Source organism: Pipra filicauda, unplaced genomic scaffold (genome assembly GCF_003945595.2).
Source record: "Pipra filicauda isolate LSUMZ 115617 unplaced genomic scaffold, ASM394559v2 scaffold5_size6683894_pilon, whole genome shotgun sequence".
NCBI classification, from domain to species: domain Eukaryota; kingdom Metazoa; phylum Chordata; class Aves; order Passeriformes; family Pipridae; genus Pipra; species Pipra filicauda.
The window spans coordinates 4,803,671-4,828,048 of NW_024104754.1; the positions used below are offsets into that span (position 1 = coordinate 4,803,671).

At 34.8% G+C, this 24,378-nt stretch overlaps 1 protein-coding gene across 1 annotated transcript in view; it reads right to left on the reverse strand.

Annotated features, from left to right (window-relative positions):
* CCDC141 (coiled-coil domain containing 141) overlaps positions 1-24,378 on the reverse strand; it is a 67,834-nt gene that overhangs the window by 32,229 nt on the left and 11,227 nt on the right. The window contains exons 5-11 of the mRNA XM_027731508.2: positions 22,442-22,695; positions 19,107-19,226; positions 13,344-13,538; positions 9,781-9,953; positions 4,477-4,618; positions 2,081-2,200; positions 804-995 (exon numbers count right to left, since the gene is read on the reverse strand). Coding sequence (XP_027587309.2) covers positions 804-995; positions 2,081-2,200; positions 4,477-4,618; positions 9,781-9,953; positions 13,344-13,538; positions 19,107-19,226; positions 22,442-22,695 — 1,196 coding nt within the window. The remainder of the gene's footprint in view (positions 1-803; positions 996-2,080; positions 2,201-4,476; positions 4,619-9,780; positions 9,954-13,343; positions 13,539-19,106; positions 19,227-22,441; positions 22,696-24,378) is intronic.

A 24,378-nucleotide genomic window follows, 5' to 3' on the forward strand; every position in this document is an offset into this window, starting at 1 on the left:
TGAGGTGCCATAATGAGAACATTAATAGAGACATGATAAATTTGAATAGCAGCCTCTGAATCTTTTCCTGATTTTAAGATCTATCATTGTCCCTAAAACCTCCATGAACATCAAATAATAAAATAGTTTTAAGTAACTTGTGAACATGTAGATGGCAAGCAGACAGCAGCAATTTGTTCAGTTTCTGTCACATTGCATGGATTTTATATACCAGTATATCAAGGCACTGCTTTTCACAGGTCTGTTTAATACAAAGTAACTGAAGTTAGCAATAATCAGAAGCAGATGAAATCCAATTTTTTGGTATTTTATCACCCAATAAATAAGTAAATCCTATGGCTAATTTTATCTGATTCCATTCCATCTTAAATTTCTTTCTAAATATAAAACACTGTTGCAGAACCTTAAAATGGAATCCAGATCAAAATGAAAATTAGCTGTCCTGGGCATCATTAGCACAGTTACCAAAATTATGCTGGTATTGAATTGATTGTGATTTCAGCTAAAGTTGTTTTTTATTTAATTTTTAAATCCATTCAGATGAATTAGCACTTCAGTGGAAGTAGTGCAAGACAGCAATAAGTATCTATATCAACATACTATATGACACATTTTTAAAAGTTATATGAAGAAAAATCAGTACATTTAATATTCAGAGTACATATATGGAAGTATTTTCATTATGTATATAATGAGAGTGGAAATGTTCAGAGAAGAAAAATTAAAATTGATTACAATGTAAGAACATTTTTCACTCATAAGATTTTCACAGTCTAGTCCGAGAATTAATAAGTAATCCTTACCTCTACAGCTGACTTTAAAAAGGCCACATAAGTTTCTAGAATTTCTAGTATTGAACTAATATTTTTTTCAATTTTTTTCAGCTCTTTACTCAGAAGTTCAGTTCTGCTAGAAAAAGCTGCCACCTGCTCAGGTTCCAACTCTTCCATATCTTTGATGATTCCCTCAGCTGCTTCCAGTTCATACCAAGTTTCCTTCGAGGGGTAGAAACACAGAAAAATATGTAAAATGACTGAAAAGGACTTGTGAATATTGATATCACATTGTTAATTTCCACTAGGATTGCTTATATAATTGAATTACTTATTTGAAGAGCTCATAATGGACATTATATGCTGAAAATATCCATTTCTTTCCTACAAATGATATTATTAAAATAGTATTTTGAAAGCTAGCATATCACAACCCACAGAAAGAATATGCAGAACAAGTTACTATTGACAGGGGAGATTATACACTGCAACAAAGGTAACACCCCAGCGTGCAAAAATTTGGCAGAAAAGACACTAACAACTATTATACGGTCTTGAGGAACAAAAAGAGGTTCTTTCTCATCTGCTGAGATTTTTATATTGCTACTATATGCTCTCTGGAATTTCTTTAAAGTGAATTTTATTTCCACAGGTGCTCTGGACCCATTCCTTGGGTCCCATAAACAGTTGCCTGAAACAAAAGAGAACTCTGTGGGAGTAATGGAGCTTTAAGAATTCAAAATACATAGTCCTAAAATGCATACTGCCATGTTGCTCAGCTTAGGCATGAAATATGCACCTATGTCAAGGCAGTGGAGGGGATTCAGCTAGTTCTAAAACACTTTCAGATATTGCAGTACTGCTATGGGAGTTGGAAAGGCCCTGGATGGGACTTAAAAATAGCCTCACTACAGAGCTGAGTGCTGCAGTGCTTTCATACCATGGCTGCACTCCTAACATAACCAATTGATATCTGACAGCAACTTTACAGCACCCTTCATAGTTTCCCCTTACGGGATTTACTTTTTCCTGTTTTTTTGCCAATTCATCCCTTTCTATCAAGGGTAGGTACTAGAATCTTGAGGCAGCAACAAATAACACCATGAGATAGAGACAATGGGGAAAACAAATGATATAAGGACTGACTTTTAATGTTATCTATGGTTTTATTCATTAATTACACTTTTCAAAATAAACTATAGATTTATTTTCTTTCCAAGAAACTCTCAGTCTCTCACCTTATTTAGAATCACAGAGAGCATGCATTTGTTTCTAAAAGTATGTAAAATCATTGAAGGGTTTATTACCTTTGTTTGTTTAGCCAGTTCAAGGTGTTTGCTCAAAACTCTTTCAGCCTCACACAAATACGAGCCAATCTCCGTACCAACTGCAAGCATCAGGGTGATTTTTTTAACCGAGTGCGACACCTTCATTTGAAAGTATTATTTACATAGTTAATTTATATAAGTAGACCCAGCCAGCAACTAAGTACAAAGCAGCTGCTCACTCACACACCACTACCCCTTACCCCCCCCGTCAACCCCAAATGGCAGGATACGGAGAAGAATTAAAGAAAAGGTGAAACTTGTGCCTTAATATCATCTATAGTCAGTAAATGTCAGGAATTAAAATATAAAGGAAGAAAAATCTCCTACTTTTCTCAAGAAAATTCTAACAGATGTGGTCAAAAAACCCTCCTGTTTGCTCTCATTTTGTTGAGAGTGCTTGCCTTTACCCTAAGTATTTCAGGCCTGTGATTTCACTAAGGCACACCCGGATTATGATCTAGATATTATAGTCCTGGAAGAAATATCTCCATTCTGCTCCAGGGTTTTTTCTCAGGAAGTACATACAAAGCTTCTCTGCCAAGCCAAGTCACCTATTTTTATGCAGATGCATGCACAGAATTCCATTTAATTGTCACTCTCAGATGTTACATATACATTATAATAATAAAACAGATTATGAAGAGTGCAGGCAGCTGATACCAGACATAGCACATATAGGTATTATTAGACTAGTGCATTCACATGTAACACTTTTCTTAAGAAGTGGCTGCCAATTGAGGTTCAAACTTTATTACATAAGGCTGAGAGGCCTTTGAATTTAGCACAAGATTCTTTGGGATACTTTGCATTAGAAGGTTAGGATGAGAAATGTGTTGCTTGGTAGGAATATAAGCACTCTTCACTGCAATGAAAAATCATTTTATGACACAAGTCTCCAAAATGTTCTCTAATGCAAGGCTGGGAACAAAGTGACTAGAACAAACTGCAGACTGAAACTTTATGTTCAGATTGGAGCCTACATTTTAAGTAAAAATTACCTTCATAACTGAACTTTCAGCTTAAGATGCCAGTGACATCATTTCTAGAAGACCAATAGCAGCTATCAGCAAATATTTTATTTTCAGCTAAACTTAACAATATTTTTTCACCGTGTTCCAATATCATGAGGACTCTTCTACACCATTTATACATAAATAAATTTGTGGCAAATTGACTTCATGTTTGATTCAGAATAGTTCATTATAAACATCATGCAAATACAAAATATCAGACTGCAGACTTAATTGTTCAGTCATTAAATTTGATTTACTTTTCTGGTCTACACTCTGGATTTCCTTCATATGAACATTGCTAAAAGATCGTATTTTTTAATTTGAATTCACATACGGAAACTTATTTAGGAGCCATGTGTTTATTCCATCTCTGACAAATCATTAAAAAAGTCTGTAATACTATATGGCATTTTAACAGTTTAAAGAGGGTTGTGTTGCCCTTCATGCATTGGGTAGCTTAATTAATAAAAGGAATTTTTATTGTGAACAGAATCTTCTTCAGCTTTACTGAAAATTTGCTGTGGTTCAGTCACCATGGTTATTAACTCTCAGTTTTGACACACTTCTATTTTTATCTTCAGCCAAATGAAAGAGAAAACATAGAAACAGTATAGGAAACGCTCATGCAGGTCACAGTCCTGATTGCTCACTTCTTTTCCAAAAGAACAAATTATAATAGTTCATTATCCAAGCAAATCCACGCTTAATTGAACATCACTGGCAAAACATTCTCATGGAAACAGCTGCATTTTTCAGAACAACTTTAGGTTCATTTGTGTTGATAACAGCATTCTAACTACAACTGTGCACTCTCTAACAAATCAATATTTTACTTGTAATTACTGGAGTCAACTTTAATTTTCATATACCTAAATTATGGAAATGCAATTCACTGTTCATGAATGCATTAAGTAGACGACATGTGATGATGATAATCATCAAGAAGATGATCAGAGGGCTGGAGCACCTCTCCTATGACAACAGGCTGAGAGAGTTGTTCAGCCCAAAGAAGAGAAGGTTGCAGGGAGACCTTATGGGACACCCTTTCACTACCTAAAGGGCCCTACAGGAAAGCTGGAGAAGGACTTGGAGTGCTAGGACAAGGGGGAATGGCTTCAGACTGAAAGAGGGTATGTCTAGATTAGATGCAAGGACGAAATTCTTCACTGTGAGGGTGGTGAGGCACTAGGACAGGTTGTCCAGAGAAGTTGTGGATACCTCATCCTAAAAGTGGTCAAGGCCAGGTTTGATGAGGCTTTGAGCAATCTCATCTAGGGGAAGGTGTCCCTGCCCATGGAGTTGGAACTAGTGGATATTTAAGATCCCTTCCAACGCAAAACATTCTATGATATTATGATGTACCTTATTTAGATGGTCTTCAAGTGAGGCAGTCCATCGTTGTTTCTTCAAAGTAAGTTCTTTATAATCTGGACACTGCCTGATTAATTGATCTACTTTTTTTTGAACATATTCCATCATTTTCTGAATTCCTGTTACCCAGGAGCTGAAATGGAAAAGTAGAACTCTTGGGTTTTTTTTCATTTTTTGCTCAACACACAGGATGATTATAATTTTAAAAAACCCAACACCTTTTCTGTTGATTTTTATGGTGACTAATTTATGAACTTTAAACTGTGAAACCTAAAAGAAAACTAACCAAGATAAATATTAAAACAAATCCAAACAAAATTGATAATTAGTAGAACACAGGAATGACATTTCCAAACAAATAATTTGTTACCAGTCCCTAAGGTAGATTCCCAAGACAGATATATTAATTCTCATAGGACGAATATCACAATTCACTGAGAAACAGCTAATTTCCCTTCCCTTCCCTTCTAGCTATACTATCTAAAAACTAAAACCACAAATGGAAGAGCTTAAAAAGAGAGAAAAAATATGGCCTATCATTTCTACTTTAAAGAGAATGCTTTCTTTGGACTCTCAAAGATTTCAGTGTTTTTACAGTACCTGAAAAAAGATTGTCATATACATTCTAAATCGACCTTTCCTTAAAGATTTTCTTTCAACAGGAGAAAACAAAACATCAATTTACAAGACAATGTCTTGCCTTATAACTTCAAATGTATATTATCAGGGAAGCAATTCACAATCTGAATTCTTGAGGCAGTCCTCTTTAGATTTTAAAGAGGTTACCACATACAATTAAGAAATGAAGTTTTGATATAAAAAAAAAATCCACATGTCAATTAATTTACTATTGAAATTTTATTATAAGAATTCTTGTTAAACAAATGTTCAAAATAAGTTTTTTCATTCCTTTAATTTCATCAGAAACCCATGTTAATACAGGTGCTTATTCAAGGTTTCCTACTTTGTCCTCTAATATTAAAGAAAATTTTCTCCTTCCTTCAGATAAGGCTCAGAGTTAAATTCTGCAATCTCAAAGAAAAACTTTAGCATACACTACTAATATGAAGGGTAGTATTAATATATAATTCTGTTTGAATTTGATCAAAGAATAGGACACAAAGAGAACCCAAATTTTAAGTCCTTTTTTTGGGAGTAGGTGGTTTCAAATTTTGCAAATTACTCTTTCGAAAACTAGCAATCTCTTAGTTGCTGCTTTAATCTTAAATTCTAAAAATGTCATTCCTCTATTTTACCACTCCGTAAAAAAAAAAAAAGGTATGTTTAAAAACTTCTACTAGCACCAATCCTTTCAAAAAAGCAGTAAGAGAACAAGATTTACAGTTTTTGAAAAGGATAATTTAGATCTTTGGAAGTACCATTGGTTTGTTATGATTTAATACATTTATAATAGCAGTAAAACAAAAACAGTTCTTATACTCATAGGCAAGCTACTTGGCTGTCAAAGTAACAAGGGTTTTCTTAATGGGCAAAACTTTCTGCTTGTATAATTTTTTATAATTAATACAGATAAACTTTTGCTCTTGTTTTTCTAGCTGATTTTAGTTTAAAAATATGCGTGCTCAAAAATCAGCCTTACCAATATTTTAATGATGAAACATTCTAAAATTACAAGAACTGCCCTCTGTCACTTTTCTTCCAATATGAATATTTTCAGCATTTTAATTTATTTGGACTATCTTTTAGTATAAATGTCTCAAGAATATTTAAAATTAGGACAAAATTAACATCATATATTTCCATTTTTACTGTGAGTTGGATTTCCAATTATGCCACTGAATTCAGTGCCACTAGCCTTAAATACAAACATCCCTCAATGTGAGGATATCAGTATTAGATTTTTAAATCATAAACTACTAGATCCATCTTATCATATGTATACAAACTACCCAGCTTATTTTTGGTTACTCTAAAACTGAAAATGACAAAACGATGTGGATACAGAAAACTACCTATACTTTAGTTATCTTAATGTTCAAGCACTCTGTCTTCTCTTAATGCATTTAAACAAGTAGTACTATACATGGCAGTTATTTTGATATTATCTTAGAAATGCATTTTCCAGTACCTTCATTCAAAAGATACAGTGAAAATCAGGGCATTATCTATTAAAACTGACAAAGTGTTACCCAATATGAATGAAGTCAGATGATTCCTTCTCTTTATTAATATTGTTTGAACAGCTGGAGAATCTGGCTTCCTTATTAAAACTAGAAAAGTCATGCAACTGGTAGAGCATGCTATACCTTCTCTATCACAAGTGCTGAAAGAATCTAAAATTACTGTGCTCCAACTACTCCTTCAGGGAGCTGGCTGCTATTTTCAAATTCCACACAAATCCCACACTTGCTGCCAGTTACTTCAAGAATCCTGCCAGATTGCAAGCAGTTAACAACTATGTATCTCATTGTCACGTTATACTTGTCTTTCTTATCACAAAGATAAGCTTTCTGAAAAGATGCCTAAACATTTCTGGATCCACATCCTTCACTGCTTTCAAATGATGACTGCCCATGTCCTTCAGGATTTCTAGTCTGGTTTGATAAAGGAAATGGGAAGTCTGTGAGGGCAGCTAAGACTAGTAATCACTTGTGCAGTAAGGGGAACAAACCAGTAAACAGGATTTAATCTTGAAAGATGTTCTGGTTTCTGTCCTCCTTTGATATACAAATCTTATCTCTGTTCATACAAATCTTATCTCATGAGACTTAATCAATGGGTTAAACACTGGTCAGCATTTAAGAATAGCACAGCAGGTTTTATATGATGAAGAGAGGCCTCTTTCAATACATGAACATTTCTGGAAGAATGTTCTGGAATATAACATTTGCTGATAGAACTCACTGTGTCACCATTACTACACTTAAGAGTTGGCTGGGAGCATTTTGGGTATCTCCTAAAACCACGAGTTGGGCAAAAACACCCTAGACTTATCTGGGTGTATAATGAGATGAGCGTGAGTCAGGATCATACTTGTGCCAATGAAGATTAGCCTTTTGCTGTGTTCTTCTGGAAGAGTCTAGCCAGCAGTTTACTCCCTTCTGTTAAGGGTTTGTGAAACTGCATCTGGAGGCCAGTTTGTTCAGTTTGAGTCCCCACAGCACAAGAAAGACAGACAGGCTGAAGTGAATTGAGCAGAGGCCACCAAAATGGTTGGAGGGGGTGCTGACAAAACTCCTCTCAGAGTAGAGAAGTGGTGAAGTTCATTATCCATGAGGAAGTGGGGCTGGAGAAAAGACAGGATCATAGTCTTTTCAGAAGTGTACAGCAAATGGACAAGAGGAAATGTTCACAAGTTGCAGCAACAGAAACTTTGGCTAGGTATAAGAAAAAAATGTTTCACAAGAAAAGTGCTTAAGAACTGGAACAGGTTGGCCAGAGAGGCTGTGCAATTTCCATCCTTGGAGATATCAAAAATTTGGTCCCGAGCAACCTAACTGGACAGGTCTGGGGCAAGGGATTGCATTAAATTACCTCCAGAGTTACTTGTCAGTTTAAATTATTCCATGATTGTAATCCTCAAGCCCATGCCTAAGAATATTAAGCGTTCCACTTGCACAGAAGTAGTAGTACTACTCATTGAAATATGTGGTAAATTCATTACATTCAGGCAATGAGGCCTTAAGGCAACAGGGAAAAAACTGAAAAGCCATAATATTCTGTGTCTGCTTTCTTATAAAAGGACTTCTTTATTTTTATGATTTATAAGCCTGGAATTTTTCACTGTTCTTTAGAAATAGCAAAACACATTTCTAGTCAGGTTGCCTATTAAGTTTCACCTTCCCTCTCTAAATCACTGCTACCTCAGCTGTAAAGCTTTGCCTTTTTTAAAATTATAATGTCTTCTAAGCAGAAATCTAACCTTCTTTGTTTATTTATAGCATACCTTGGGCAACACTTTGGCACACAGGAGATATGCCTGTAGCATTACCTGTTTATGTTGAATTTTACAATGACTAATATGGTTATTTCAAAAAATTCATCTCACTGTTTTTAATGTGTACCAAAGGTATCTTACCATGCCACTGATGAGTTGGTCTGTTGAAACATTTTTAAAAAACTCTTAATAAAGAAAAAAAAATTAATGACTTGTCATTTTAGGGATCCATTCTCTACTAAGGTCTTTAGTGTTCCTAACATTAATCAGTGCTGTACAGGCACATTTTGAAACACAACACCTGCTTCTGTTGAGGTCACATGTGCAGAACATGAAGTCCTAGAGGACAGCAGCATGTTTTCTGGAATTATGGCTGGTTTAGGAATCAGTCAAAGTTCCACTGAGGAAAGTCAACTTCCCTTACATCTAATTAAAATATCAGGAAGCAGTAACAACAGTTGTAAAACCAGCTGTAAGTGTTCTCAAATTTTTATTTGAATTTTCTATTTTGTCCCATTGTTAGGTTCAAGACAATTACATCTGGGGTGACAGGTGAAGGAACTTTAGATTTTTTTTTTTTTTGCAAGGTCATGAGATTAAAGTCTTATAAACACTTTCAGTTTTGTGTTAACATATTAGGAATAATTAAGGACATAAAAGCTGACCAGTAGACAACCATCAGCCAGAGTAATTTGCTCTGCCTTTGAAGTAGAACATACTAGTATAAATAAATGGTCTTCATTCTTATTGCACCAGCCTCCTACTAAGACCTGAAAAGTAGGAGATATTAAGCCACTAGAACTGATTCTAAAGTAGGTCATGCTTTACATCAGTGTAAAAATCACATATGTGGAGTGCATGATCACTGCAATTTAAAAAAGCTTCAGAAGAAAAAAAAGTTACTTATTCAAGGATTAAAACTACTAAAAACTGAAGAAACTTCCATATTTTCTGCACAGGGCTTATCACCCGTATTTTTATCTTGCATCAATTCACATTCTAATTGCTGGAATTCTGATCTTCAAAAAGGTTTAAAAGGAGTACAGTGGGCAGCAGGGAGTGCTCACAGCTATTTATATTTTACTTTTCAGTTACATACATTTACTTTTCCAAAATGTTAACTGAACCACTGTTTCTGAATACCACCCAACATACCAACTCCATTGTTTGACACCACTCTTACAAGTAGCTTGTAGTATTCCTAAAGATTTTTGTTAAAGAGATTGGTTTGTATAAATACCACCAGAGAACTATGAAGAAGCATTAAGTCTTTAAATGCACACCTACTTAGTAAACTACACTGGCTCTAAATGCAATCTGATTCTAAGCAGTCAAGTTATAAAGCAACAACTAATTATGGAGAAATGAAGCACATATGCAAAAAATGGAGGGAATACCTGTGAGAATCTGCTTTATTAACTAAAGTTTGTCCCTTTTGCATGGTAGTCACTGTGCAACCTTTAATTGCTTCCTGTAATTCCTCGTACTTCGTTGTCAAGGTAGGAAAACGTAAGCCTTCTGAGTTAGAGATTTTACGATAATTCTCAATACCTTCAAGACCATCAAGTACCTGAAGGAAAAAAAAAAAGCATCTGTTGTTAATATTTCTATTTACAATGTGTATGTATATTCTTTTAAATAAATAGATGATCAATAAACATTTAATATATGACATTTCTTCAGAAATGAAAAGTAAAATTTAATTACGGTCTGATTGACCTTTGCAGGTCACAAAGGAGCTCAGGTATAATTCAATGAGAGTTAATATAAGTATAGGCATGCAAAATTGTGATTACTTTTTAAATTTAAAACTATTCCATTTTTCCAGCAATAGTCAGGCCAATTTGACATAATGAAGCAGAACCATAGCAGAAGAAGAACAAGAGTAATACAACACATTAGCACTCAAAAGTTTTACTGAAGCACATTCTTAAAGTGTTAACAAAACTTTTTTTCCCATGCTTTAAATTTTTCAATTGTATATCCAACAAATAAATCAAAATTAAATATATTTATATTAAAATGGTAGGCTTTAATTTTGCACATACACAGCTTTAATTTTGTTATACCCATTCTCTGTTTTCCTTTAGTGTAAGCAGAAGTTTCCTCTTTCAAATTTCAGAAAAAGTGACAAAAGCGCTCTAAAAAGACTCCTGTCTTTCTATATAGGAAGTAAGGACATAGAGTAAGGACATTACAATACTTCATATACTCTGTAGTATAGTGAATTATTTTGAAGACTTATAGTCTAAAAATACATTGTTCTTGAAGCTTCAGCTCATCATTGAGAGGAATTCTGAGAGACAACAAACATATATATATATATATATATATGCTAAAATACTACCTGTAATTATGTCAACTTTAAAACTACTATATCAGAAGAGAAAAGACCTCTAAGGCTAAGTCAAGGACTTAGAATTCTAGTCAAAGACTAACTTTGACTTAAAAGGCTTTTGCAAGGTTTTACATTCATAAAAAATTGAAAATTCAGTAAGATTCTTAGGAGACAATATGATCCAGCTTTCTACAGCATATGGAATATGAACCAAGAGCATAGCAGCTGAAAATGAACCGCTTTTACTGACTCAAAACATCAAGGAGAGATGCCTGAACTCTCAAACAACTGAAATCTCTGCAAAGGAAATAAATGAAATTAAAGAGGATGAGCAAAAGTAATTCTACTTCTATACCCAATGGAATAAAATAAGACATGCATACTCTTTTGTTATTTCTGGAAAAAAAAATATCCTGACCATACAAAGAAAATTTTCTAAGAGCAAGAACACTGTCAGGGGAGTGTAACTGAAGGTACCCCAGGAAGGACTTTTCCTAAAACACGAAACCATTTTTGTCATTGCTAAGTATAAAAAAGGCCGTAAACTTCAGATCAAGACAGTAATTACAATCATCTTTGAAAACTAATAGACTCATGGACCTATGTGAATCTCAAAGATCTTTCTTCTGTAAATAGAGGCCATTCATATGAACTCAGAAGTTGAGTGAAGTTTATTTATTTTGTGTAATAGGTTCTGTATAATGAATTCCAGTCTTCAAGACCACACTTAAGAATACTAAATAAAAGAGTCACAGGAAAGTTGTAAAGTGTTCGAGAATGATTATGCACTTACAAGAATTTCAGGAGGAGTTAACCTATCAGGCAGATTTACCTTAAGTAGTATTAGCATATTTAACTAGGTAAGCAGCATAAGTTTCACCGGATCATGCAGAATACTCTGCCCCTGTCTCTCCTACATATTCACTTTCAAGCTATTTTTTTTGAAGCAACTTACGCACCAAAGTATACAATGTTCCAAAGCTAAATAAAAACACGAATCCACATGCATACTGAATTTAGTAAAAGCCTCATTTATTTACGTGAAGTTATCAAAGTGAATGTTTTCAAGTTTTTGCTATATCAAAGCAATCTTGGACTATTCCATGTATCATTTCCCAAGTACTCTCAGAGGATAGCTACACAGAGATCCCCCTGTAGAAAGTCAAACTGAAGATAACTACATTGACATAGAAATGGATTGACATTTAAAGGAAAGCTTAGGAAGGGAGGTATATGATTACAAAAGAGCCAAAAAGCTGCCAAATATGCAGAAAATATTGCTTAATATTGCCAAATAAACAACCAAATGCTGCCAAATGCGTTCAGAACTTAAGAGCACAAACACAATGTAATTGTTCTACTTCTGGTTTTTTATTTGTCTGAAATCATTAAAAATTAAAATGACAATGAGATACACAAGCTCTAAAAGGAGCTCTCTTCAAGTTATTTCAAAACAATTAATTTTGCTCATTTGCCCTTTACATGTAAAGAGAGTCCAGGTGTATACCCTGAGAACAAAGGAAAATGTCTTTTTTCTGAACTACAGTAACTAGCGATTTGTTCACTCTTATACATACCAGCTGTAATGAAATGCTGTGGAGACACATCTGAGATAGTGCTTTCTTCAGCAGGTACTACCACAAAGTACAGCCCTATATTCTGGAAAGATATTACCTTTGCTCTCAAAGCAATGGCCTTTATTTGTGTAGCTCCCTGTCCAAACTGGAAGACAGTGACTATCAGCAATAGTTTTAACACTGTTTTCGTTAGCCCATCTCAGATTTTTCATTGCAAATGAAATCAAGAAAGATCAGACTTACTGGAATAAAAGATATAAGTAAATAATTTCAACTCCAAGTGTTTTTTATATGTTGTTAAAGAAATACCAAAGGAAGTCGTATGGGTTAAAGACACATGTGAATACAGCCCCACCTGCTGCTCAAAATAAAAATTAGTGCAGGCAAAGTCTAAAGGTTTTTTCAGTGCATTCAGTAGAGTTATGAAGATTGTTGTTGGAGCTATCTTTGGAAATAAACTGTTTTTAAAACTCCTATGAAATACAAAAAGACCATTTGGTCTTTGGAGACCTTAAAAATAAACTCCTAACTAGTCTCCTAACTAAAAGGTTTTGGAAAAAAGGTTGCATTACTAATAATACTGACGATAATTAGCCCCTGTGAAGACCACTGCAAGAATAGACATTCTTTCTGGTATCCATACGAGCCTGTAACAGTTTGGGTATTTCAGCACAGTTCCTGTGTCTTCATACAGTTTTATGCCATCGTGACACAGCCCATGATCTTAAAGCCCAATTTTTGGCAAATAAATATTTCCCAAATATCTTCCTTTGAAACTGAGTGCTCTTCTCAATATACTTCAAAAAACAAACAAACAAAAAACAAACAAAAAACCTAAAAAAAAAAAAAAAGTTTTTCAGACTGCATTTGCCAGTTTGGATAGAAGTTTGAGGCAAAAGGTCATATTAAAGTGTAACTGAATTTGTAGTTTTCCAATCCAAACTGTTTAGCAAACTGTTTGCTTAATCCCACATATATCAGTCTTCAAGAGCACACTAACAGTTTTATTATCAAGTTACTATTACAAACTTGGCTTCTTACCAACCTTGTCAGCAGCTTGAAAAAAGTCATTTGCCTCTTGCAGCAGGGCTTTCCTTTCTTCCATATGGAAGTACACTTCTTCTCGTAACAAACAGATTTTCTGATTTGAAAGTTTTAGTTGTTCTTTTTCTGTATAGTCCTCTGAAAGCAAGATCCTAAATGCTTCACTTTCCAGTTGTTCCACAGTGGAATTCCATTCCTAATGGGAAAAATTCCATTTTAATCAATTATACATAGAAAAGTAATATACTGCTTTGGTTGCTTCTTTTTTTTTTCCCCTGTGTTTTTTATAGAGAAAATTATAAAATACTAAAACTCTTACACAGTGTACTTGTCAACACTTAAAACTGGTGTCTTATTATACTGTTCAAAACAAAAGGAGTATCTAATACTATACTACAATTTCCCATGAATTAGGTAACACATTTTTCCAGTAATTGATTAAATCACAGAAGAACCTTTTTTCAATTAATTTAGCACTTGCTTCCAAGAATTTGTATCAAATGTCTGGTAAAGTAGATAGAAGAATATTTTAAAATAAGAATTTTTTCATGAAAACACTCTGAAGCATACACAGGGTACAAGAAGAATGCTTTCCAGCATGCTTAAAGATCACGGACCTCATGTTTGTTTTTTCTTTTTAGTGAAAATATTTCTAGTGAAAGCTTCTGGTTTTGGAATTTTTCCCCCAGAAAAGTAACCTGGTTATTCATAGATCTTTCAAAACAGCAGCAATTCTAATTCCCTTACAGTGTCCCACCATGTTGCTTTATCCTTCTTTGAAGTACTGTAAGCAGTAGTATAACTATTTCGGTCCCTGTATTTCAGTGCATTGACACTGCCCATTGTTTTGACAACAACTGGAACACTAAAAACACTTGTTTAAAAAGATGAACAACTTATTTTACGCAGACTTCTTGACCAGATGCAGTTCTCTCTCCCTCCTTATTGGTATGGACTAGATCTGGTTCAAAAACTAACAAGTGAGAGACACCCTACAATTCTCAACAAGCTTAAATAGCACATGGCAATTCCAAAAGAAAGGACTACTTTCCTTGCTGAATTCTAGATTACCTTGAACAAGTCAGGAAGAAGATTCAGCACTACTCACAAGTCAATGAAAACCACAGCTCAAAATGGAAAACACATGCATTCAGACTATGCCTGTATGTTCTTGTCTTGAATTTATGGATTAATTTCTGCAGCTTCATAGCACATGAACTTAAGCTGAAACAGAGGTATTGACATGGGTAACAAAAAGAATTTTAAAATATACATAAACTCATGGGCATAAAAAGCCATGATGCCTGGTGGGATGTCAATACATACCAACATGATAATCTCAAAATTATGACTCATATAAAAATACCTTTCATCTTACTCAAAAATACAACTAACAAGGTATATTAAGTGGGAATATATATTTCAGTGGGAATTAGTCCATGGTACTAACTGCTGCAAGTTGTAACAAGAGATAAACATTTTAGCAAAGTCAATTAAAAAACAATGCATAATTAAAATAATAAAAGAGATGTTAAACATGATTTTAGCATGCAGATTTACATTAAATTAAAACCAATTTAAAAGGATATTAGAGATTATTTAGGTATTAAGTAAGCCTTTTATGGAGGAAAAATTTTAATGCTCCAAGCATGAAAAGCATGCAGATCTGTAAACCAGAGTATTCCATTGTGCTACTGATCCTTAGCAAAAACAAAAAAGAGGACTGATTCCAGCATTGTTCAGTCCTGGAAAGTGGCAGAAACTAGATCAAATGTAAACAATTTAGAATACCACTTTTCTTCATCTCTGAAGTTATTTGGCCACTAAGTGGTGCTAGCACTTCTTTTTTACCATGTCAAGCACCTCCAATGCACATAGAAATGCAACAGCAAGCAGGTAATCAGTGCCAGCAGATACTCTTATTGAAACATGATTTCCTAAATATGCCTTTTCTCTCAATTCTTGGTGGGCAAGGGGGTGGAGGAGGTGGCAGGTGGGCGGTAAATCCTTGTGGGAGCGTGGGGGCCCTTCTAATGTTTGCGAGGGTTGAAGCCTTTTTTTTCCAATTGTGAATCCTTGCGTTTAATTTTGGGCTCAATTATTTTACAAGCTAGCAATAATGTTTTCAGTGGTTTCACCTCTTATCAAGGTGAGGTTCAAGATAAGATACCAGCCTGAGAACATAATAAATCATTCTTTTTTCTCCTCTCAGCCCAGTCCCATAAATAAGATGCTAAGCCTGTAAATCCTTCTTAGTCTGGTCTCTGAACAATTTAAGCAAATCATTTGTCCTGTTCGACTTAATGCAACAATACATGTGAGTAAACATCTTGTGTGAAACTGTTCAGATATTGGAATTTTCCATTATCTTACTCCTTGTGAGAACACTTAAACTTGCTTTGCATGGCTGTTACACAGAAACATTTCGCTACACCCTCAAGGCTATAGTATACATATGGAATGTTACTTGTAAAGATTTATTTACACTACTTTAGATTCTAATACAGAAATTCCCAGGCAGTTTCAGACTAGTTTACCAATGTCTTTATTACTTTTAACAGAATGCCATGAGATAGCCATGGACACTCAGACAGTATGGTAAAGACACTAATTAAAATCTAGTTATATTTTTTTCATCAATGGAAAATAATTTAAAGCCCATAACTGCTTTTTGGAAACATTCAGTTTTGGCATGAGGGAACTAGACAAATGACAGCAAACATCAACTCTGCTGTAAGCAATGACCAAGCTACAGATAAAGCATGTAACTAATTAATTAGTCAAGTAGTGTGTAAGGTACTCCTAAGAGTTCTTCCTGAACATGAAATCAAATGCTTTTTTGCAACCATTTCCACATTTTCTCACATAAGCAGATAAAATAGTTAACTAAATTGATAAGATTTCTGAAGACTTCTTGCAATTACATTTCACTCTGAAATTAATGTGGATTATTCACCTTGTTTATTACAACATAAGTTGGACACTAAAGGGATCCCTGAAGGGAAGGTAACTCCAACCGTAGATTTCGTGTTGCTAGAAAAAAACTAATATTGTATTTTTCCTATTGCTAAAAAGATTGCTTCCAATATATAGACAGTAAAAACTGGTGTCTGGCTTTTATCTTGATAAAACATTTAAGAATCAGACATTTTAAAAAGTAGCTCAATAAAATAGAGGCAGAGGAATTTTGAGGCACTTAATGCAGTGAAGCTGTACATTTGAAAAGATGGACTTAATTTCTACTTATGAGCGTTTTACAATTTTGTCACACACAAAGTTATTGTCAAGGTCATAAGGACTCTTGATTTCAGAGAGAAAATTAGTTTTTGCAGAAAAAATATCTTATGACAAAATCCAAACAAATAGAAAATAATTCTGATTTTACCACAAAAGTGCTCAGCAAATACTCAAATGTGTGGTGATCACATGCATGTGTATAAAAGATATGCCAACTAGAGCTTCAAAAAGCAAAACATGTTGCATTTTTTTTTAGCAGTTTGAGTTACAAGGTAACTTGGTGTTATTTTACAGCAATACTGTCACTGTCTGCAAAGTACATTATGTTGTACAGATGTAACAGCACTGTTATACATCACAATATCTTACTGGTCTGAATGCAACCTGAAAACATATTTTGGGAACTACAGATGTTTGCTTTACAGAAAACTAGGTAAATTGCTAGAATTGTATTTTTTAAACCATTCTGTTCCTAAACTTGTTCTCACCACATTAAATTTAATAACTTCACAGGTGATTTGGAAGAAAATATAAAATTATTGTTCAAGAAATTTTCTAATTGCACAAAAAGTAGTAAAGTGCTATAAAATAATGAGACAAGATCAGTTACAGAGATTGAGTAGAACCTTTTTTGGAAGTACACTTGTTTGAACAAACTAGTGACAAGTAATTTCAGACTTACCAGAAATTTGTGTCATTACTGGGATGAAAGATTAGATCCCATAAAACAGTGACCCTGTCAAGTTGTATGAACAACTGAAATGAAAATTTTACATGACAAACAGCTTAAGAGAGTTTTGTGCACACATGTCTGGGAATATAGAGGGAATAATATATCTGTTTCCGGGACCTGTGGAATATTTTTTTAAGATTGTACCTTGTTCTTCACTGGCCTTCCCCAAACTTTGTCATGGAATTAGTCAACAGCTTCTCAAACAGAATGAATATCTCACACAACAGTATGCAGTTCAACCTAGCCACTCTTCTGCATATCATAAGCAAAACCAACACATTCAGTAACATTCCCTTCAAGAATTTAATTTCCCCCTGCTAGAACATCCTGCTAGTAAGAAAAGCAGAAGGCTAAAGATAAGATGTTCTAAGTCATAATTCACATGGATGCATAACAAAAATGTTTAATGCTAGACACTTTTAAATGACCTTATTTAAAAAAAAAGGCAATTCAGTACAATTATATGAATTATCTATTACATAATGTATAGGAGAAGAATTGTTAGGCAAAACTGCAATAATAAAAGTTATCATTATAAGTTAGTTTCTGAATGGTCAACCATGGAAAGGATTATTATACAAAATGAAAATGTACATTGTTCTTCTTTCTGCACTTATGCTATCATTTCTAATTCAGACAGTGAATTAAAATGATAAACTTTCAAAATGGAACATGGGGAAGATTAATGATTATTTGGCTAGTTCTAAAATTCAGTAATACTTTAGGACCCCTCAACATTTTTATGTGTCCCCACAGCTTACTCATTTATTGTTTATCTGTTCTTTTTGTGCCAAAGGTCTGTTCAGAAGAATTTATATTTACATATTCATCTATCCTAAACAAAAAAAAAGTGTTTTCTGACATGCTTCTTAGAAGCATTAGAAATATTATTGTATTCTGTTTACATCCCAGCCCTGAAGCAGTTAACTGTTAATTATGCAAACAGGCAAACATGTGACATTTAACCACAAAGCTTACAAGGAAGCATAGCTGTGAACAATCATAACCCTGTTAGTTGCTATCAACACAACAGCTGTTAAAAAGGCATTTGCTTCTACTGGAATAGTTTTTGGATGGAAAAGACCTGCTCAGTCATCTGGGTTATCCAAATTCAATTGCTTGAAAATGATACAGTGAGGAATGATCCTGACCCAGCAACAGCACTTACCTGATGACTGCACAATTGAGGCAACTAAAAAGGGTTCTAAATATAGGCAATTTATATCATACAAATATCCTTTCTTTTTATATCAACTGTTTTTTAATCCCATTTTGCTTTTATAAGTGGTGGTAACAGATTCATTCTCTGGAAAACTGATATTAACAATGAAAATAACATTTCCAATTACTTTTCGTTATAAGAAATAAATGGGCAAATACCTCCTCCAATCACATACTCAGCTCAGTGACAATTAATCATGGTAGAAATGGTTGGGGTTTTATCCTTTATGAACATGAATAAAATTGCTTTTCTTTATTTTTTGTCACATGGTTTAATATGTAAATTATTGGTATGGTACTTGATCACTAAATTGAAAAAACAACTGATCAACATCAAGGATTATTCTTCTTTTTATTGATAGCTTTTAAAATTTGGAATGCAAAAACCACTGAGAAGCATGGAGGCCTGCATTAAAAGAAGTAAAATGACTAAAATAATTTAGACACATAGAAATACATATCTTATGCACACCTACAAAATATCTACTCCTATATTGCTTGTTAAATGCCCAAGGTTGTGTTTTCCTACTCATTTTAAAAGTTGCTTCACCAACCAATTATGTTATTCCTTACTTTCACTTTGACTTCCATTTCTTCAAGTTCTTGAAGTAACTCTTCATTTTCCAATAGAGATGAGCCTAAGTTTTGCTTCTGAAAGTAATCCCTGATGTTTTTCGTATACCAAGATGTTACCTAATTAAATAACAAAAAGAACTCAGTCACTGAATAATTTGAGAAGTGATTGTCCATTTTTTAAAATATGTACAAGACAGTTTCATCCAAAAAACCACACACTCATTCTCATTCCTTTAATTTTTCATTCCTAATGTTCATGGTTGTACTTAAATGCTTACATTTGTGTTATTTGAATGTTAATAAATGCAAAAGGAAAGGAATAGTAAAAAAGAAATCAATTTATAGCCACACGTAGTATAAAGGTACGGTTTTTGACACCATGTAGGTTTTGTACATTCTCCCTTGAACTGGAGTAACTTAAAAATTTCCCTTTGCATACAGTAAAAGACTACAGATCTGAGTAATTTTGATCTAGTAGAACCTCTCCTTCCCTACCTTGAAAAACCTAGTAAAGCTATTGAGATAAAATTGTGTGGGATAATCTTAGTAACTTTTAAAAAAAATTATTACATCTTACTAAACTTACTTCAGCAAGTATATTCAGAAAACGTATGCAGTATACAAATATATCTTCTAAAGTGCATAGAATTACTTGCATTTATATCTGTTTAACTCATAGTAGGTACCTCTCACTTTCTTTGTAAACACATGGCAAGAAGTTCTGAGTGAAGCTTTGCATTTTAAAATAGTAGCAAAAATGAGTTATTGGTATCAAGGGGACTTCCCCCAGTCTTTTCAACCTGGAAAATCACCACTATACTTAAATTATATGCAGCATACTAAGAATTTTTGTGCTCTAGATACTACAGATTTTAATAGCACACTAGAGACTTTTTTGTTTTATATGCTCATGCAGAAGCTATTTTAAATAAATTTAAACAATCCTAAAATATGAAAGAACCTTTCAAATATGTTGGAAATATTTTCAGCTACAAATAAAATATTGGTGACATTATCTCAGGAACTCAACAGAGCTAGAAGATTAAACAAATTATTTTACTACTGAGCCTTAATTTTTTGAGCATATCCTCCAGATGTGTACTTACTGATTGAAACATTTTTCCTGGAAGCACATTTTCACAGAACATTTACTATGGGTTCACTGAAATACAAATGAATGGAGTGGACAATATAAACTGTGCTAGAAGTCAAATAAAAATTTCTCTGTAAATTAGGGCTGTTCTTCTTTATCATTTATCTTAGCAAAACAAACTAGTACTTCTGTAATGTTAGGCAGAGGAAAAAGTGATTCTTTAACCCTATTATAGCTAAGTGTTCATCCCTTTACCAGTTGGCAATATTCCTTTCCATTACAGTGAGTTTAATCAGTTGGCTTCCACTACAGCTAATACCTCTGAGTGATTTCATTGTGCTATCTTAGCTCTTAAGCAACAGCTGGGAACACTTCACTGCGTTTTAAGTAAGAAACCGACAGAATTTTGCTTTCGGTGATTTTGGTGAAAGATGGGAAAGGAGACAAGGTTAATATTTTTCAAAGCTATTTGAAAAAGACAGTGGTTTTGATTGGTTGAAATCTAAAATCACTCTGGTGTTTCAGGAATCAGACCTTATCATTCATTTACAATGATTATCTGCTCTGTTTGCAATGAATAATTCATATCAGAAATAAAAGGCTCTTCAACATTTTTCTCAGGTTGCCAAGCTGCTTGTTTTGCATTGATTATGGTCCAGGTGATTTCAATGTTCGCAGTCTTCCGTTGCCTTCCTATGTTTCCCACTGCCAGTTCAGAAGCACCAGCAAGTTTTCCAACAAATAACTGGAGGGGAGTGGGTAGAGAACTCCAAACCAACAGCATGGCTGAGCTTGTTGTGGGTTGGTCTTGTCTGGCTGCCAGACACCCAGCCAGCCACACTCTCACTTCTCCTCCTTTACAGAACAGAGGGAGAAAAATCAGATGGAAAATGAGCATGGAAAATGAGTGATCTACTAAAGACAGGAAGATCACGCACGAGTTACCATCACAGGTGAAACAGACTCAACTTGAGGAAAATTAATTTATTGCCAATTAGCGAGAAATAAAATCTAAAACACCTTCCTTGTACCCAGCCCTATTCTTCCCTCTCAACTGGCACATGGGGATGGGGAATGGGGCATTATGGCCAATACATTACAGTTCTTCTCAGTGACTGCTTCCTCCTCACACTTTTCTGGTGTGTTCAGCACAGGTTCTCCAGGAGCTGCAGCTCCTGTCAGGACACCCTATTCTAGCATGGGTGCTCTATGGCCTCAGTTCCTTCAGGGAATTCCATTGTGAACTCCTCCAAGACCTGCTCCAACATGGTCCTCCACACAGCAGGGGAGTGGTCTCTACCAAAACTTCCACAGGCTGCAGGGGAATACCTGCTCCACAACCAGGAGCACCTTCTTCCCCTCCTTCTTGACTGACCTGGGTGTACACAGTGTCGTTTTTTGTTGTTTCTGCTCACTCCTCCCTGTATCTGTGCAGTGTTTGACCCTTTCTTAAACACACGTTAGTGGTGGCAACACCACCTGGGTGGAGTGGCTGTGACTGCCCTGTGGTGTTGCTGTGGCAGAGCCCTTTGCAAACAGCTGTGTTGGGCATGAGGCAGCCCTGGGCTCCCCTCACAGCAGCCACTTACCCTGCAGCCCCCCATCCTGCAGCCCCCCATCCTGCAGCCCCCCATCCTGCAGCCCCCACTGCCAGACCTGGGCACCAGCACCCAGCACACCAGGGTAACCACCACTATTTTCAGAAGGAGAATTGTTTCTGACACCAATACGTTGTCCTGGGCTCTGCCAAACCTCTCAAACCATCTGACACTAATGCAAGATTATAGAAAGAAGGAGCAAATACAGCGCAGATCAAAAATTATGAAGAGGCACATTTTTCTTTCCAGAAATTACTCCCACTAGGAAAAACTTCCTTTTTCCGCTCCCTTTCTTCCTGTCTTAAAACACACACACTTACATGCAATAAATTAAATCCAAGCACACCTCAGGCAGTTTGAACGTGGGCGGCCTCCACCGTGTATTTTGACACACCTACTCTGAATTTGATAACTTAGAGGAGCAAACCACATAATGGAAATACTGCATTAGATGATGTTACAGTTATATTAAAATACACTCTGAGGAAGCTATAGTTACAAAGTCAAACATTCAAAAGTTAGGATCTCATCAAACAGAAGTGGCCCAGAGATATTGGCCTAATAAATATATTGAAGCTCCTATTCTCTTTGTACTGTGAAACAGTTGTTCGGTGTTTTTTTTTTACTGTGATTTCCCTTACCTGGTTCTCTTGTTGGTGCCACAAACAAATTTGCAGAACTTGCTCCAGTCCTTGGCGCTGATGTTTAAGAAATTTGTTCAGGTGCCGTCTCCTGTCTTGTAGCATTTCAAGGAGATTGTCAATTTTCAAGCAGCTGCTGTGGGCTCCCTGAATCATCTCCGGATTTGCATTTGGCCCCTCACACTTGAATTCTTCTATGAATTCAGTTAGCTCTTGGCTTTTGTTTAAAAGTGCAAATGACTTCTCCAAAAGTTCTGTAAGAACAGAATTTCATAGGAAAAAAAACCCAGTGTGTTTTGTGATTCTAGTGGCATATTTCAAATAATACTCAAGTATTTTTCGAACTATCTACTTGCATACATGACTGCAAAATATTTTCACGTATTGCATGAACATAAATGCTTACAACATAAAGGTGTATATATACTAAGATATTTCAATTAGGACAGCTCTCATATAAACCTACAAAGGTAAAATGGTGTATACATATACATACCTACAATGGTACATATAACATATATACCCATATATAATGGTGTACTGTATGTCATCAAGACAAAACCCAGAAGTACTATTGCTTTCTAAAACCTGAGTTCTTTATGATGGTTTCCCAATCCTCAGGTAAGCTGAAATGGAAATTCCTACCCTGCTTTTTATGTGGGTCAGTAGCCTCTGTAGTTTTTCATTAGTGATGCAAGCTAAGTTTAGATCTTTTTGTCTCTCACAACAGTTGAGAGAAAATGTTCTCGTACCTGAAGGCTGTTATAAATAAGCCAGGAGTATCAGGAACTCTTGCTTTCTATAATCTCTACCTAGACACATTCAAGGTTAAAATTCAGTGGACTAGTACACTTTAATGACCTACTAATCATGTGTCCTTAAAGTCACATAGTACAAAACCTACTGAATGGACAATGATCAGTATTCCTAAGTATTCATTGGACAATTAAAGTATTCCTAAGACTTTCAAATGAAAAAGAGAAATTGTTATGTATGGAATAAGGAAGAAGGGGAGTCAAACCAAAACAGGTGGTGAAGTAGACATGAAGAAAAGTATAAAGAAAGGAATGTTAGCAAGGAGCTGCGAGTAAAGCAATTGGAAGCAACCCTCTGAAACATTCATCTTCCCACCTGAATGCATGTAACTCAAGGCAAAGCACCCTAAATCTCCACCTTTCATGTAGAACACCTAGAGAAAAAGCGTGGGATGCCTCCACTTCTCCAGTCACCAAGGGCTAACAAGAGAGATTAGTTCTCATGAGCTCACTGCAGCAAGCTTGTCCATTTTAATTCTTGCCTTTCAGAAAGATGGTATTAATCAGAAATGTTCCATTTCATTCCATCCAAAATTGAATACACATAGAAATGGATAAACAAGGATATTTCATATTTTTCACCTTTTTGAAATGCAGCTGTTTCAAAACTTTTCTTTTTTTTCCCAAAACGATAAGCATTTGTGATAAACTACTCATCACATTCTGGTTGAGCCAATACTTTGTAAAGGGTTGTATTTTCAGCCACCTTACTTTGGAGTGGGTAGATAGTATCCTTCTCGTAGAAAGCAATACAAACACTGTTTTTTATCAAATAGCTCAATATCAGTTTTCCAAATTTGACGTGATTAAGATAGAATAAGAAGTCAATCAGTTGCAACCATTTTCCTTCATCTGAGGAAAGGCTTATCACTATCAAAGCAGTTTTTCTCTGGCAAACCATTTCATCTGATTCTTACAGTTATAGACCCTCTTTTCAGCAGTAAATTACTGCCAGATACTTCAGGTTAAAATTGCTATACAGTGACCACTTTGCTCCCATGAAGATCAATTTGTAAGACCCAAACCCTATATTTATTTTATTTATTTTTTTTTATTATTTTTTTTTTATTATTTATTTTTTTTTTTTTATATTTTATTTTTTATACCTTTTTATATATTATT